Consider the following 18,421-nt stretch of genomic DNA (forward strand, 5'->3'; position numbering starts at 1 on the left):
TATCCATGGGCAATGGTAACTAAAAAGAGAAACTTAAATTGTGTGTATTTAATAGGGACATGCATATAAAAAGAAAACTCTGATAAAAGATAATAATTTATTCATGCATTGCACTAAAATGATGCATATTCCTGTTATGCATTAGATCATACATATTTACTTGTTTCCTTAATTGTAAAATATTGCTGAATGCATAATGTTGTTCCTTAATACATGTTAAATGTCTTTATTGCTTATTTTGTGGTCCCTGATGTTATTAAATGTTTCTTCATGCTTAATGATTGTTTCCTATTGCATGAATGATTAATTGAACTATGAATTTGTTATAATTATGTCCCACTAAAATATTACACGAATCTTATTTATGTTCTTTTTACTTGCTTGATTCATTAGAAGGATTCCTACACAGGATTCTTTAGATTCTGACACTCTACTTTTTATATTTTTTGCAGTCTCGGATGCCTAGTGGAGAGGACTTGGTTTTGAGAAGAGTCGCGATGGACTACTTGACTTCAGGGCAGATTCTTGGGACGGTGTGGCTCTTTCTTTTTGCTTTCTTTACTTTTATTTACTTATGTCTCAGACTCTTTACATTTGAATAAATAAAGTTTAGTTTGATTTTGGGTTTGGTATGAAAGATGAGTATAAGATCCCTTGTGGTGGTGGTTGTATTTAACTGTAAAGGCCCCAGGTCTCTGAGATTGTTTTTGCAGTTGTTTAAAAAAAAATCACTTTTTCATGGGTATGAGTTGGGGTCGTTACAAACTAGCCCACATCGAACATCAAGTAAATGACGTCTCTACCAAAGAGTCGCTTCATCCGCAGAGTACATTGTTGTGGTGCACAACCTATCTATGTCTTCATCTATTCTCGCAACTTCTAAAAATTGATCCATTTCATAAATAAAATTCTCAAGATTCCTCAAGTCTCGAGTGTCCTTATACTTTGTGAAATCAAGTCGCCTCTAACATGGACTATTCACATGCACTGCAATAGCACCACCTGTTGGGACAATCCTCAACTGTCGCTCCAACTAATCATTCTTCTGTCAGACAACATCCAATTCAACAGCCATGATGTTGAACCGACCTAGCAAATCATCCAACTTGGTGGCAAGGTCATCCACCGACTCTCCAAATCTAGTGGCAAGACTTTCCACAGAGTCTTCTACCCCGTCTACCGTCGTCTTGATCTCTATGTTGAGATCTGTAAAAGCAACACAAGTCCCATTGACCAACTTCTCCATATTGGTCACTATCTCAGTCAACTCAACAACATCACACGAGATGGCTGACACCTGATCATCGTCCATGAAGTCTTCTTCAAAAGAAATCATACTGCCTGAAGGAGTCATAACATTATTCTTCAGTGCCATTGTCAATCCCAATGTCGATAAAGCTCTGATACCAATTTGTCATGGGCTTAGAAGAGAAGGCCCCAATGACGTAGCTTTGGGTAATTGCAAACACTGAAAGCAGGCCTTTTAAGCGCACAATCAACTCACAACACATGCAGGAGTGAAAGCAAGAGTACGCGCATGCACAATCATAAAGAGAGTGAGGATGCAAGGATGCATAAAGCTTCTTTTATAGATACTTGAAAGCAAAGTACATAAAGAGGGAGAGAGAGGGGCCCGGTACACGAGGTTCTTAAGGAGTAAGGCCTTTTGGGGATACTCGAGAGTGCCAAAGAGGTATATACATCAGAAACAAAAAGGTGAAAACATGGCGGTCTGGAACAATAACAATGCCTTATTAAGAACCTTTTTTTTCATTGATTGAATGCCATAACAGGTTGCACTTTTCTATGAAGTTTATTATATTTTTTCAATTAACCACCTTTACATGGTAAAGCAATTATCAATATGGATTCTGTTAAGGCTTTATTTTTGCTACTTTGGATGTTCTTCATTGACTAAAGAACTGTTTCCTTCAGTGTATATTTGTCTAAATTTACCTTATCACGGCATTGTATTCTTATATTTTACTGATACTAGTTGCTTTCTATTATTCATTCTCAAGGTCGGTGGCTCTTGTGATTGCTGTGGTATACATGATACTTCTGTATGGATTATACGTACCTGATTGAGAGTTTCAGATGCCAACAGGTGGTTCTTCCATCCACATGGAGAAATCCTTTGTAATTTCTAATTACCTCTCAACCTGATTTTTCTGTGCCACTTGGTATAATTTTTGTAGTAGGTACCTCTTACATTGGTCTAATTTCTTTCACAGATTCATGTGATTTTTCTGTGGTCACCGACCGTAGACATCTGGTTTGGATTTTAGGTGAAGTGTGGAGTTAGAGGAGATACTGGACCTTCATGTAATGCTGTTGGAATGATTGATCATATGATTTTGGGCATAAATCATCTCTACACACGACCAACATTCAAACGCGCAAAGGTATGGTATAAATGCTGTTTCCAGAGAGGGAGTAAAATGTGATTATGGTGACTTGTTATCAAATGCGTTACTTTGGTTTTTCAAGTTGCTGCATTGACAACTTCTTAAAACTCACATTTTAGATCTATCCTTTTTTCATACTTACCTGAATACTGACTTTTCCAATATATTACCATTTTTTGTACATTGATAATCATTTGTCCTTCAAGCCATTACTTTCTTGGCAGCTTTTGCTTCACTATCACACGTGTTTGTCCAATGCTCTCAAAACTGTTCAGTACATATCATTTCTCCGGTTTGGACCTTTGGAGAGGCATGTTTTTGTGAAGTTCATGATGTTTAGGGCTAAATGAAATAGCTTCTTCATTGCAACTATTGGGTTATACGGTGTACCCACCATGTATACAAGTCTTTACAATGGTTATGAGCTAAAAGACAAAACACCCCTAGACAAAACGTAATGATACGAAGAAGAATCAAAGGATGAAAGAATGGCAATATTTCCCATGCAGGCATAAAATAAGACAGACATGGACTTACATATACATATACATGCACGTATACAACTTAACACATGATAACATTGTCTGTTTGGAACCTTTCTTGGACTGGGAGTCATTGACTTCACTAATTGTTTGTCAAAAACTGAGAACTATTTACTTCACCTGCTTCAACTTGTTAAGCTGTCTCTTATCAGTTTTATGTTGATACTTCTGTAGGTGATTTAGATATATGCAGTTAGGCATGGTTCTTTTTGTTTTGAGATTCAAATTGACAAAGTAATATCCAATTTGGGAAGTCATGCTGTGTTCTATCAGCAATATAGTTACCACATTTTAGTCATTTTGAAAAATCAGATTGGTTGAAGTTTGAGGCATCATTTCGTTGAGTTTATATGTGGTTTGAATCCTTTTTGGTATGCCAACGGAATTTCAGGAATGCAGCATATATTCTCCTAAATACGGCCCACTACACCATCCCCCACCCCCCAATGCTCCTTCATGGTGTCATGCACCTTTTGATCCTGAGGGACTCCTAAGGTCGTGACATTTTCCCACTTGTACTTCTAGTTTCATCATATTTTAATGTTCATTCTATATGAAATTTATTATTGCAGAATGGTTACAGATGCAATTGTTCATCATCTTTTTATGTTCATGGACCATATTTTCTTGTCAAGGTCTGTCCAGTTCACGCCTTTGCAAGGGGTTGGCTGGTATTGGAGGTTTTGGATCCCTGCCTGTGAGGAGTTTGTCATGCTGGGATTGTTTTCACTTAAGTACCCCCTGGTGTAGAATCTGTAATGTCAAGTACAAAAACTAAAAAAAGAATAGCATAGCAAAAAAGAAAGCACCCATCCATTCATGATAATGTGTTTGCAAAATGTCACATGGTTTATGGCTTTATATTTTATGCTACATTACGTGGATACAAGTTGATTTAGCTGTTATCAATTTTCTTTCATGTTGGTTGACTACATAGGAAATTCCAACACGATACCTTTGTTAATTCCAAACCCATCATTTGCACTAGTTCTTCCTTATATGCATGTGTTTCTATTGTCTGATCCGGATTCCTTTCTTGAATTATATCATCACCTTTTCTTCTCTTGTATGTTCTGCAGTTCAGTGATGACAATTGTGACATGCTTGATTGGTTTGCACTTTGGACATGCTCTTGTGCATTTCACGGTAATAAGCTTAAAAATCTTGCCTACTAGCTTTATAGCTTGCTTGTGCTTCTGGGTCTAATTAGTTTCCACCAAAAAAATATTCTTGAAAACACTGCTCCATGCTGCTGCTTGTCTTTTTTTGTTCTCTTGTTGCATTCCTTATGTACTCCCTAAATTCTTCCTTGAATCATGGACTTCTTCCTTTACTCAATTCCATGACATGCTTATTGCCTCTGACTCTCAATTGCTTCCTCAAATTGCTTTTGAACTGGAAACCTAGCATCATCATTTCCAATTCTTTTTCTGATCTAACATTAATTTTCCTCTTTTTTTACCTCATTTAAATTCCCTTTAAAACTTTTAGGACCATAAGCAAAGGATTTTGCAGTGGATGATCCCATTTTGCCTTTTGTTGCTTGGCTTTTCCTTGGATTTTTGTGGTAAGCAAGTTTATCTTTCTTCAGTTGATTCAAAGCAAAGTTTAAAAAACTCGCTAGGTCAACCCAATGACTCAGTTGACTCAGCCCGGATCGCCCAGTCACTAGGTCAAAAAACTGGTTGAACTTGGTTTTTACAAAACTCGGCTGAGTAATGGCCGAGCCGTGCATATATATACATTTATAGTATATTTTACATATAATTACATATATTATATGAAATATAATATAAATATTTTGTATATTATATATAAAAATATGGTTATACATGTATTAATAAAACTATACATTAAATATATTATAAAAAATATCATATAATGCATATTATATATAATATATTGATAAAATACTGTAAAATATAGATAGTATATACATATATTTATATATTTTATATAAAATATAAAGTTAACATGACCCGGCCGAGTCACCGAGTTGACCCGGCCGAGTCACTCAAGGACGAGCCGAGTTACTGGGTTTTAAAACCATGATTCAAAGATGGCGCTTATTTGAGTTATATCTAAGTTCTTTATTTTACTGATTGCAGGAATGCATTTGAATAAAGCACTATACTCTTTCAGTTATATGTGTGTCACTGCTGGTGCTTCAGGAATTCTGTTAACTGGAAATTATGTTCTGGTCATTCCTCTCTCATATTTCTGTTCCTTCCAGAAACCAACTTTTCGGCTTTTGTTTTCTGCTGAGCCCAGCATTTGAGATTTTTAGGGTGCAAAAATGCCATATGAGGTTAACTTTTTAAATGCCATAGTACTATGGGGGAACCTTTTCACTATATTTGCAGCAAAAGGATCATCATGAAACTCTTATTTGAGCATCCTTGGCATGAATAGCAAGAAAGACATGAATTTGTATGAGCAATACTAATGGTCCTCATGATTTTCTTATTCATTCTCTTTTGTCCTACAGGTTGATGTGTATGGTTGTGGGCGACCGACAAGGTTGGCTGAGTGGATGTGGATGAATGCACTTTTGATATACATTTTGGTGGCCTGCAACGCATTTGTTGTCATACGTCAGGGTTTCTATTGGAAAACCCTTGAAAACATCGTATGCATCTTTTTTATATACTATTTTCATGATAATTTCCTCTATTTATAGCACATGTCATGGCATAAACCTGGATCCTTAGAACTATGAAGTTGTTTTCGTTGTGTTGAACAAAATCTCTAATTCAGAGTGAAACATCAAGGACTGTCTATATTTGGTTGATGTCAACTTTTTCTTAATTGATTTGGTTCCTAGTCAAGATTTGGCTGAGTTCACCAAGTCTTTCCCAATGAAACCTTAGCCCTATCACAGGGTAGTTTTCTCGTTCAAACCCATCTCAATAGAATTCTATATAGCTTGCCAGATTTGGCTAATCTTCAGCCAGGTTTCACTAGACAGTCAATCTCATGCTAATTGTTGATACTGATCTTTTCATTTTTACCAGCTGAAGCTGATTGCTTTGAGTACTTGGATTTTGGGTGAGAAAGACACATTCATTCTATCGCTGGAGAGGGGCTTTTTGCTCCCTAGCGATGATCTTCTGTGGTTCTAGCACCTATGTTTTTCTCAAGCATCACCGCTGGAGTCATTTCCTGGTCTTTGATTATTGAACAGCACCTCCAGGTGCTGCTTTGGGATGATAACTGATCTGACTCTCTCTCTGAGCGTCCACGTGTTGTAAATATCAGGTTCGTTGCACTGTTTTTTCTATTTTTTATGTAATGTCTAATGGAGACTGGTTGATGTAATCGCATATTTTTGCAGAGAAGCTAGTTTATCAGTGTAATCTTTTATCATGCCATGGTTCTGGTGTAGTTTTCTTGTAAACCATGCAAATTAATATCCCTCGCTGCAGTCTTTAGCATGTTGAAATCGTAGCATACAATGCATGTTTTCTGATCTTTGTGTTCTGCATTGTTCTAGACAAGATTAGGGAATCAAAAACTGCTCCCTTGAAATTATGGTGACCATTGCAGTTGTTCCCTTATTTTCAAACCATGCACGATCGGTTGGGTGCTACAAGGTCATCCGAATTGCAGCCCAGAGAACAGAGGTTTCTGCAGTAAGCGCAGATATAAACAGATGAAGGTCCAAATAACCATGTACTTTTTCACACATTTGAAGTGGTGCTTGAAATTGGGTTTTTATCTGTGTTCATTGATTGATAATGCAAATACAACTCAGCGAAAAGGCTTTGTTACTGGATTAAAATTTGTGCGGCTCCCACTTCATTGCATTGCTCCCTCGATAACAGAGCACTTAACAAGCCATCACCATCACTGGTTGATGCTTTGGAGATAATTAAAACAATTTGAGAGCTTACAATTGTTCGCAGCTAGTTGAATAAACATTCTCCAACTAGTGAAAGTCGATAAATCAATCCAGTTTCAGCAGATTTCATCCAGCAGGATACAAGGAAAATTAAAAGTTGCCAACATGATATAAGTCAGATTGAGGCACCAAAATAAAAGAAAATTATTTTATTGGCATGTGCGAAATTGAGCAGGGAACTTGGTAAGCACAACAGAATTAGGTCTTGAGTTCTCCTGCCTTGACAAGTTCTTCCAGCTTTTTGACAATCTGTGGTTCCGTCAAACCGTTCAACCTAACGTATCTTTCAACACCCATTTCTGCATTAAACAATAAAAAGTATAAGCAGATTTGCATATCTAATAAACCATCATTCAATCAACTGGGTCAGGTAAGTGCAAGAGTCACAACTCTCATGAGCCAATTCCGTACCTTTGAAAAGCTAAGTCAAAACATTTATTATCAAAGTAACAATTTAAGAGAAGAAAAACATAAGCAACAAACCCAGTCAAATTGCTTTAATCGTTACCAGGACGCACACACATGCAAACAACTACTAAAACAGTGCCTCAACACAGAATTGGCCAGCTGCCAGCCAATCGTTACCAGGACACACACACACACACACACACACATGCAAACAACTACCAAAAATGACGTGCAAAAAGAACCTAACTGCTCCCAACAGCCAGCTGCTTAGCGCTTTATCTTTTAAGGAAATGCACTAAGGCAGCCTTTGTCTTCTTGTTGATGGTGGAATCTGAGGGACAAGAACAGGATTTCTGTTGTCTAGAAGACAAAAGATCCCTTTTCTGCAGGGATAACCATACAAAAATGTGGAAAACCTAAGCCCATATTGAGCAGTTGTAAAGGCATCAGCCATTTTGGTATAGCAAGGTAAAACCAGTGGCCAGCTGGTAATAGCCGGACTAGAGAAGGGGATGGTGGGGGATCAAGACGATGGAAGGAGAAGAGAGTGGTTAGGGATTGGGGAATGGAACCCCCGATAAAGCTGGTTAAAAATTCTGAGGAGGGGGCGAGTGGTTGGCATAACCAAAACCTAGTTTGGTGGCATTTAAGCAAAGCTAAAACCTGGTTTTGGGTGTCATCCAAACAGCAGGCTACTAGTACATGAATCATGATAAAGGGCAAATATGAGAATTGATAAACGATGTCTTATAAAAAAAAGAGAATTGATAAACGATGACAATACAAACTTTTCAATACTTGTATCATTAATAATAATAATACAAGGGCTCTGCCCTGCTGGCTAGGAGTGACTGTAGTTTGTCACCTAACATAGGATGACCATGGTTTGAAACCCACAGGGCTGTCCCTTGCGGCAAGATCGAATCTAGGTGTTCTCCTTAGTGGGCAGGGAGAACCTCAAGGGTTTTATGAACCGGAAGCCTGCCAACGTGCGGTCAGTGATAGGGGCATTTCCTCCCTTGGCCTAGCTGACAAAAAGAAAACTTTTCCAAATAACCATTTGACACCCCTTGGCGTGTACTAGGTGTAGTAAAAAGATTCCAACATGGACTCCACAAAATTAGGTGATATATAATGCTTAGCAGTGCAAGTTGACAAAATAGACACAATGTGATTGTCATTATTAAATATGCCTCGATGCATAAAGCAGAATAGTCATGGAGCATCAACTTTCTTTTACGGTGGTCTGTGGTGCATGTTCAACCATAGTCACCAGGTTCACTGGTTGCAGGTTGTGGATTACCATGACTCAAAGACCCTGCATGTTGAGGCAGGATTATTTCAATTAAAAGGATTCTGGTAAAGTTGGAGCATGGAGTGATTGGTTTTGCTTTTCTTCTCAAAGTAGAGAACCAGAAAATTATGTGCTGGCATTGAACCTAAGTCACATGGGTGCGGGTGCGGGGGTGCAGCACTTTCAAAAACCTTGGGTGCGGGGGTGCGGCAAAATATATATATATATATATATATATATATATATATATATATATATATATATATATATATATATATATATATATATATATAGGGGTCCGGGTTCCCCCGACGCGGGCCCTGGGCAAGGCCGTTCTGTTCCGAGCAAGGCCTAATCAATACCACCACCAGCTACGCTCATGTCACATTCTAGCAAAATAATTAACTGGCCGGGCAAGGCCTTAGCTGCCCGCCCTTTCCCCTCTAACCCACAAACCTCATTTCACCACACCGTCAATGGTCAAGTGCTCACCTCATTTTTTTTATTGTAATGATTATAAAGAAGATCAAACCAAGACCCATTAGTTTAATTTAAGTAGAATACCATTGTATCTCCTTGGTCAGGATGTAATTACTCGGGCTTTAAAATCACTAGTCAATATCTTATTAGTTTTGACCTCTGTTTCCATGACCATACCTCCTCCAGCCATCTTCTCTTCCTTTACATTTTTAGATTTCTTTATGACATATAATAAGATATTGGGAGATTTTGTGTTTTGCGCTTTTTCCTTCTGGAAGTGGAGGGGGGACTAGTTGGGGGCAATTAGTTAGTGCATCACGTGAAGGAACTTTGGTTAGAGTCCCCTGTTAAAATATATGTAATCAATATATTTATATATATCTATATCTATATAAATATATTTATCACACACTACCCGATAAGGGGTAGTTCTGTAAATTTGCCCAATAGAGGCATTGTAGCCTTTTTCTCCTTTCTTCTTTTTCCTTTTTCCTTTTTTTCTTATTTCTTTTTTGTTTCTTTTTTGTACTTTTTGTGCATTAAATGCACAGCCATTGGGGGCCCCAACAAAGAGTCATTGGGCCCCCAACGGTCACAATTGTGACCGTTGGGAGCCCAACGACACCTTGTTGGGACTCCCAATGGTGCCTCTCTCTCTCTCTTTTCTCTAACTCTCTCTCACTCCTCTCTTGCCTATAAATAAGTGGGGTCTCCCCCTTTGTAATGTGTGGCTTCTTCAAGCCTCTTTGTGCCCTTATAAGATTTTATGCTTTCTAGCCATTATTGGCTTTTGTATATGTCCTCTTTTGGACTTGTTCTTTGATTTCTATGTGTGAATGTCCATTGTAGGATATATATTTCTTTTCCGCATATTTCATTACATAGTATCAGAGCCTTGGTTATGCTCTTGATTCGTATAGCTAGTTCACTAGTTATACCTCTCTCTTGGTTTGTCCTCCATTCTTGATTCTATGATGGAAGGAGAACAAAAGATTGATCTCTCCTTCAAGCTTAATGATACTAACTACATGATGTGGGCCGCCGCCATGGAGCACAATCTCAAAGGTAAAAAACTTTAGAGATATGTTATGGGCACCATTAGGGAACCTCAACTTCAACTTACGAAAAATGGATGGTGATCAAGAAAAAGCTCTAGAAGGAAATGCTCGCATGAAGGCTATTGAAGATCACCAATCTAAGGTCGAAGATTGGGAAAGTAAGCATGCAAAAATTCTTGCATGGTTCATGAACAACGTGGAGCTAAAAATTTGCGCCAACATTGCTAAATTCCGCCTAGCAAATGAAGCATGGTTCTTTATGAAAGGTATGTATACTCAAAAAGACCTTGCTCGTCAATTCTTTATCCAAGAAAAAATTTGTACCATTAAACAAGGTGAAATGAGTGTAAGAGATTACTATAGCACTCTTGGACCTTTATGGGGATGCACTATCCATTCTAGCACCAAAATGGGTGTCTAGTGAAGATGTGAAAATGAGAAGAAAACAAATGGAAAAAGAACACTTTTTCCAATTTTTACATAGGCTTAGGCCCGAATATGAACAAGTTAGGTCCTCCCTTCTTCATAGATCTAAACCTCTTCCATTGGAAGATGCCATAGCCGAAATATGTCAAGAAGAAACGCGTCTTGGCATGATTAAAGGAGGAGATGAAGTTCTAGATGTGTCTAAACCCGACAATCATATGAAAGCTTATAAGCCTCCACACTTTGGGAGGCAAAATAACTATAATGACAATTATAGAAAACCCATTTGCCATCATTGTCAAGAACCGGGTCATATAAGACCTAATAGTCCGAAGATAAATGAACCTCCAAAAGGTAAAGTTGCTATTATTGAAGAATTCTCACAAAAGAAGGAGGAGCCAATGAAAGGGAAAGAGTCATTTTCCCTTGCTCAACTATCTGAAGCACTTCAAATTCTACTCAAATCGCCGTCAACTTCGGGAGCCGCCATTGCATCTTCTTCTCCTTCAGGTATGCCTTCTTGGATTCTTGATTCTGGAGCATCCTTTCATATGACCCCTATTGAAAATGGACTATCCAATGTATGTAGCAACTCCAAAAATTTTTTTGTTTCCACCGCCGATGGTACCTCTTTACAAGTTAAAAGTTTTGGAACTTTAGACTTTTCAAAAGATTTTTTTGTGCCAAACGTAAGGGTAGTACCTCGACTTAATTTAAATCTTTTATCTGTTTCTCAAATATGTGATCATGGATGTGAAATCTCCTTCTCAACTAAGGATTGTTCTATACAGGATCTCCAGTCCGGGAAGCGGATTGGGCAAGGCCATAGGAGGGGAGATCTCTACTACATGAACAATTTGAAACTTCCAACTAACTCATTTTGTAATCATGTCCAAGATAAAAATATTGAAACTTGGTATCAAAGACTTAGACATCCAAGCTTCTAAAAAATGTACTCCTTTCCTTTTGGAAAAAATTTTGTAACGAGAAACATTTTGTTTGCAAGAGTTGTATTTTTGGAAAAATGAAATCCACCCCTTTTCCAAATAGAACATTTGTGTCCAAAAGACCCTTTGAATTAGTCCATTCGGATGTTTGGGGTCCTTCTCCAGTCATATCAAAAGGAGGATAATCATATTATGTTACTTTCATTGATGACTACACTCGATATGTGTGGATCTATTTTCTCAATCTAAAATCCGAAGTTTTTAATTTCTTTAAAAAATTTCATATGATTGTTAAAAATCAATTTTCAAGTAATATCTCCATTCTTCGATCCGATTCCGGTGGAGAATATCTATCAAATGAATTTCAAGAATACTTGGAAACCAATGACATTTGTCATCAAAGGTCATGTCCTAAGACTCCTCAATAAAACGGTCTAGCCGAAAGAAAGCATAGACATATTTTGGAAACCACTAGGACTCTTCTCATTTCCAAAGAAATTCCAAAGTGCTATTGGGCCGAAGCCGCCTTAACTTCCACTTATTTGATAAATAGAATGATATCCTCATCCCTACAAAATATATCTCCATATGAAAAAAAATTTGAAAGAACACCCGATTTTAATAGATTAAGAATTTTTGGGTGTAAATGTTTTGTCCTTACACATAAAAGAGATAAGTTATCTCCAAAAGCTATCGAATGTGTGTTCTTAGGATACGGAGAAAATAAAAAAGGTTTTAGGTGCTTCGACCCCAAAAGCAACAAACTATATATATCCAAAGATGTTACCTTTTTAGAAAATGAGAACGGCTTTGAGAAAAATAAAGATATTGATGAAAGCAAATATGCTTTCTTATTTGATCTTCTCTCTCAAGAAGATGTGACTCCTCACGAAGAGGAAGTTCCTAATGATTTAGAGGATACTCCTCTTAGTAATGTTGAAAATGAAAGTAATAATTTTGAGAATAGGTCAATTCAAACCTATGCTAAGCGTGGTCAAGAAGCTCCCATAAGTGCTTTAGAAAAATATTCTCAAAATTCCAACATAGAAGAAACCTCTTTAAGGAGATCTAGCCAAATCTCCAATCTTCCTAATAGGTTTGTTTCCTATGAGTCCCTAACACCTAAATATAGGGCATGCCTAATTGCATTACACTCTTATCATGAACCATCACACTATAATGAAGCCAAAAACATTCCTCAATGGGTTGAAGCCATGAAACTAGAACTTAGTGCCCTTGAAAATGCTAAAACTTGGGAAATAACTTCATTACCCACTGGAAAGAAGTCTATTGGATGTAGATGGGTCTTCAAAATTAAAACTAAAAGTGATGGGTCATTAGAACGCTATAAAGCTAGGTTGGTAGCCAAAGGATATGCTCAAGAGTACGGAATAGACTATGAAGAAACCTTCGCTCCCGTAGCTAGAATGATTAGTGTTAGGACTCTTATTGTTGTTGCATCCGTTAAAAAATGGCCTATCTATCAATTGGATGTTAAGAACGCATTTCTTAATGGCGAACTAAGTGAAGAGGTTTATATGGATCCTCCACCAAGAGTATCTATTGGTGAAAAAAAAATTCTTAAACTTAAAAATGCACTATATGGGTTAAAACAAGCTCCAAAGGCTTGGCATGACAGATTTAGCAATGTAATGACTAGCTTAAATTTTCGTTCATGTTATACTGACACTTCGTTGTTTGTGAAAAGTGCAGGGTCCTCAGTAGTTATTCTACTACTATATGTTGATGATATGATCATCACTGGAAGTGATGAGCAAGGAATCCATGATATTAAGAAAATTTTAAAAGAAAATTTTGACATGTCTGACCTCGGTTTCTTAAGATATTTTCTAGGTATTGAAGTTGCATATTCTCTCCGAGGGTATATTCTCTCTCAGATGAAACTTGCCGCTGACATTTGTTCCAAGTCTGGAATTTCGGATGATAAGAAGACAGAAACCCCTGAGGTTATCAATGCAAAGCTAAGGTTGGAAGATGATACACTTCTCGAGAATCCTACTCCCTACCGTCAACTCGTTGGGTCTCTGACATACTTATCCATCACTCGGCCAGACATAGCTCATGCAGTTCACTCCGTCAGTCAGTTTCAACATGCACCTACAACTGTGCACATGAGTGCAGTCTTAAGGATTGTCAGATATATTAAAGACACCATAACTAAGGGAGTTTTTCTTTCCTCTTCATCATCCCTTGATTTAATTGCTTATATTGATGTTGATTGGGGAAGAAATCCCAATGATAGAGTCTCAACCACTGTTTTTTGTGTTTTCTTAGGTGACTCTATGATTTCTTGGAGATGCAAGAAGCAGCACAAAGTGTCATTATCCTCAACCAAAGCGGAGTATCGTGTAATGGCCACTACAACCATAGAGCTTGTGTGGCTCAGAAGTCTCCTCTGTGATATGGGCATCGTCATCTCAATTCCTTCGAAGATGTGTTGTGATAACAAGAGTGTTATCTATATTGCAAGCAATCACACCTTCCATGAGCGTACTAAACACATAGAGATGGATTGCCACTATTTTCAAGATGAATACCTAAAAGGAACCATAGCACTGCCCTACGTCACATCCGAGTATCAGTTAGCGGACTTCTTCACCAAAGCCCTTGTTGCTCCTCGTTTCATGTTTCTTCTCAACAAGCTTTCCGTTGTATCTCCGTAAAGCTTGAGGGAGGGTGTTAAAATATATGCAATCAATATATATATATATATATATATATTTATCACACACTACCCGATAAGGGGTAGTTCTGTAAATTCGCCCAATAGGGGCATTGTAGCCTTTTTCTCTTTTCTTCTTTTTCCTTTTTCTTTTCCTTTTTTCTTATTTCTTTTTTGTTTCTTTTTTGTACTTTTTGTGCATTAAATGCACAGCCATTGGGGGCCCCAACAAAGAGTCGTTGGGCCCCCAATGGTCACAATTGTGACCGTTGGGAGCCCAACGACTCCTTGTTGGGACTCCCAATGGTCCCTCTCTCTCTCTTTTCTCTAACTCTCCCTCACTCATCTCTTGCCTATAAATAAGTGGGGTCTCCCCCTTTGTAATGTGTGGCTTCTTCAAGCCTCTTTGTGCCTTTATAAGATTTTATGCTTTCTAGCCATTATTCGCTTTTGTGTATGTCCTCTTTTGGACTTGTTCTTTGATTTCTATGTGTGAATGTCCATTGTAGGACATACATTTCTTTTCCGCATATTTCATTACATCCCCAACCCTGGTTGGGTGCAACACTCAAGACATGTAAAGGGTTAGGGATAACGACGGTGGAGGGAAAGCTACTGCCATAGATGGATGTAGACAGGTCAAGACTCAAACCATACTCAGAGAGAGTGAAAGATGTACTGGTGTTTAGGGTTAGAGAGAGAGAGAGGTTTTTGCTTTGAATTTTTTATTATTGCAATAGAAATTTAACATGTAGGGTGTGATGTGATTTAAAGTAATAAGGGGCAGCAGCGTTAGCTTTACTGATTTGTCCCAAAGGCCGAATGTTGGAAGCATGGGAAGCAGCGAAGGATGAAAGGGGGAGATTGGTTGTGCATCAGAGACCGGGGCAGTAGTAGTGCAGGCACAGCAGGGAGCTTTGCAGGCGCAGCAGCAGCAGCCATGGTCGTGAATGATTCCCTTTAGGTTGGTGGCTTCAGAGGGGAGCTGTTTTCCGTTTGTGGTCTGGTTTGCTGACTTTTGATAAAAAGAAAAAGCAAGGTTTTTTTGTGTATTTTCCTTAAGAAAAAAGTAGTATTTTTCTTCTTTTTTTGGTGGTTTTAATGGAGGTGGGTGGTGGTGTTCTTGAGATGGTAGACAAGAGAAATGTTTGTGTTGGTGTTGATAGTGGTGGTTTTGAGGATGGGGAGAGAGGAGTTGGTGGTGAAGAGAGGGAAGGTATTAGTCCGGCGCGTCAAAAGCTGTCTCGCACCGATGCGCTTCCCTTTAGGATGCCTCCCTTCTCCCGTTGTGATAACAGCCCCACCTTTTATAACAGTGAGGGCAGGTCGAGCGATTTATACGATGTCCCCGGTGGTGCAGTTGCAGCAGGAGCTGCTGCAACAAGGACTCTGCAACCTTTTCCTATTGCCTTCAAATCCCCAGGTATCAACTCTAAAACAACACCCCTTCCAAAACACCCTTTGCACTTCTTTTCCAGCACCTCTGATTTGTCCAAAGAATCATCCTTATACCATTTCATAGGGCAAAGTTAAAAAAAAATAAAATAAAAAAAAGTGGATCAAAATGACCCTGGGTGCGTTGACCGCACCCAGGATCGGGTTGACCGCACCGGGTGCCGCACCCGCGTCGCATTGACGCAGGTGCGGTACCTGTCTGGCCGAATCCCTGTGACATAGCATTGAACTCATCTCATGGATTAAACTTAAAACTGTGCAATAACTAAGGCAGGCAACCTAATCATGTCTTCTTTGTAAAAGGCCGTTTGTAACCCAATCTTCAAAGGCTAATATAACTTCGTTGACAAAGGCTCTGAGAAAGAGAGGAGTTATGGTATGGAAAGAAAAGACTTCCACAGTAACCATTTCACTATGGAAGTGGAGTTAAAAGTTTCAAAAGACTGTTATAGTGGTGAGACGGCTTCACATACTCTTGACACAACCCATTCAGGTCTGAAAAGAAAATTGTGATGCTTGTTTATCCGGAGCTGGGAGATTCCACATATAAGAACAAAACCAGAATGCCACCAAGTTATGAGAAAGCGATATCAAACACACAAATGCAGAGAAAGGGGTATATTCCTTAGCGGAAGCAGATTCAGCAGGGTCCATGAGGAAACCTAGTTCCATCTTTTCAAACAGGCTTGTGGAAAGAAAGCTGGTCTATACGGTTCTCAGGAATATTTTTGCATTTTCCAATGCTGTATGGGTTCTTTAATGGTTTATATCTTATATCCATCCTTCCTTCCTCACACTAAATGAGCACATGGAGGGATCAATGAAAGACAATATTGAAAACAAAAAGGAGTGTGGTGATTGCTTAATGAATTTAGGTTTCCCAGTTAGCTACAACAAGTGGAAAACATATAATAGCCTACCTCAATCCAATCTTTGAAGGAAGCAATTAAGTAGACCAAAATAACAACTAGAAAAAATACCCTAGCAAATTTGATTTGAAAGTATATGATTTAAATTGCAACTGACTTAAACCTAGAGAGATAGACCATCTTGCTTGTGTGATAGTGAGTGACTTCATGCACCGACTTCGGTATTCAGAATATGAAACAAAAAATCATACTTAGTGCACTAGCCTAACTGATGCCACTCTTGTTTTGGGTAAAGGAGGAGAGCAACGACTGGAAGGCATCTGGCTGCCTAAGATTCCTGTGGGATCAAATTTTGATCTAACTCAATAGAAGGCATGATCACAATGATGTTTTTTGTAACAGCCATCAGGTTAGGCATGATATTATGTAAAGCTATCCACAAAATTTAGAGGTCGGAGTTAATTTTGGCCTTCAATGTGGTAGAACACTTGGGGTTAGTGGATTGCTGATAACTCAAAGGGGAAGCATGCCTGCCATCACAAAATACATCGAGAGAGAGAGGGAGAGAGTATGTAGGAGTCGATAGAGCGTACCGTATCTGGCCCAAAGTTGGGGCTCAGTACCGCTCCATTCTCTGACGAGGATGGGGAAGGTTGGGTTGAGCGTCTTCAAGTCTTTATAATTCCGAACCACAAACTCCCTGCACAAAATCAGGCAACTACTGGATCAGATATATAGGCAGTAATGACACCACCAACATCACAACCTGATCAATCGATCGATCCATCATGCGATAAAGAGGAAGGGAAGAATAAGGGGGGAATGACCTACCTTGCAGCAGCGCTAGCGGGAGAGGTCTTGCAGAAATGGAGACGGAGCTCCTTCAGGTTCCGAGATAGATGCCCTCTCCAAGCCATTTGCTTGCCTCTGCGCCTCTCTCTCTCGCTAATTAGGGGGGTCACCACTCCACTTACCAGGGCAGGGGTTCCTGCACCTTCGCAAGCCTAATCGTTGAATATCGCTTGTAACAAACGAAAGGGGGTTTTTTGTTTAATTTTAACGGATGATAAAGAAACGACCCACAAGAGAATCAGCAAACCTTACGTGCAGGTTTAATTCGTTTTTAACTTTAAAAAATTAAGGTAATAAAACAAAAATATGTATGATATTTTTCCTTGAAAAAATAATATAGGACATAGAAACTGCATGATTCAGATTCAAGAATCATTGTGATATGGACCCAAGATCTGATTCGATTGGATATATAATGGTATTTTTTAAAGTTTTATTTTTTTACGAGGAGGAACTAACCCAGATGGGGCCCCACAACCACCCTGCCTTACATGGCCCACCTCTGGAAACCACAAACACACCGGCGGGGTTTGATCCAGCACCTTCATTTTAAAGTATTTTTATAAGGTGAATTTTGATGTTCAAAATGTTTTTCTAAAAAAACACTTTTTTTCTTTTGAAAAAGGCAGAGTTCCTGTTGTTTTATTAATTTCAATGTTTTTTAATTGGCTTGTTTTCAATGTTTGATTGAAAAAAGACATGATTTAATCAAAGGTTTGCTAACTATGGTGGTGATAACGCTTGTTGAAAAGAGAGGTGCAAGATTGTGCTCATCCAATAACTGGCATTCTCACCTCCTTTATTTAATTAGGAACACTTCTTTTTTTTTTTGCAAGCTGGGATTAGGCAAACCCTTACCAGTTATACAACTATACCAATTGGGTTTTGAACCTGCATCATCTCAACACAAGGTGACGCCCTCTAGATGCTCTTACCAGACAAGCGGAGCCCCGTTGGTTAATAAGGAATGCCTCTTATTCAAGGTGCCACTCCTAAAAATTGGTTGAACTCGACTTTGACGAATTGTAAACTCATATGGAAAGATAAACCTCCAATTGGTCCCCTACTATCATTAACTTGTAACCTATTAAATAGTTG

General features: G+C 38.5%; 1 protein-coding gene and 1 pseudogene across 1 annotated transcript; one reads left to right on the forward strand and one right to left on the reverse strand.

The window, feature by feature from the left end:
- Positions 1-1,440: 1,440 nt before the first annotated feature.
- Positions 1,441-6,072, forward strand: LOC149811291 (uncharacterized; annotated as a pseudogene).
- A 696-nt stretch (positions 6,073-6,768) lies between these two features.
- Positions 6,769-17,504, reverse strand: LOC149811292 (NADH-ubiquinone oxidoreductase B8 subunit). Its single transcript, XM_089993840.1, has 3 exons — positions 17,303-17,504; positions 17,065-17,171; positions 6,769-7,150 (listed from the first exon to the last, which is right to left on the reverse strand). The coding sequence occupies exons 1-3, from the start codon at positions 17,386-17,388 to the stop codon at positions 7,050-7,052; spliced, it is 294 nt and encodes a 97-aa protein (XP_089849966.1). The 5' UTR covers positions 17,389-17,504; the 3' UTR covers positions 6,769-7,049.
- Positions 17,505-18,421: the final 917 nt, after the last annotated feature.

The sequence above is a fragment of the Nuphar pumila genome, chromosome 17, assembly GCF_984573655.1.
Source record: "Nuphar pumila chromosome 17, dmNupPumi1.hap1.1, whole genome shotgun sequence".
Taxonomy (NCBI): Eukaryota; Viridiplantae; Streptophyta; class Magnoliopsida; order Nymphaeales; family Nymphaeaceae; genus Nuphar; species Nuphar pumila.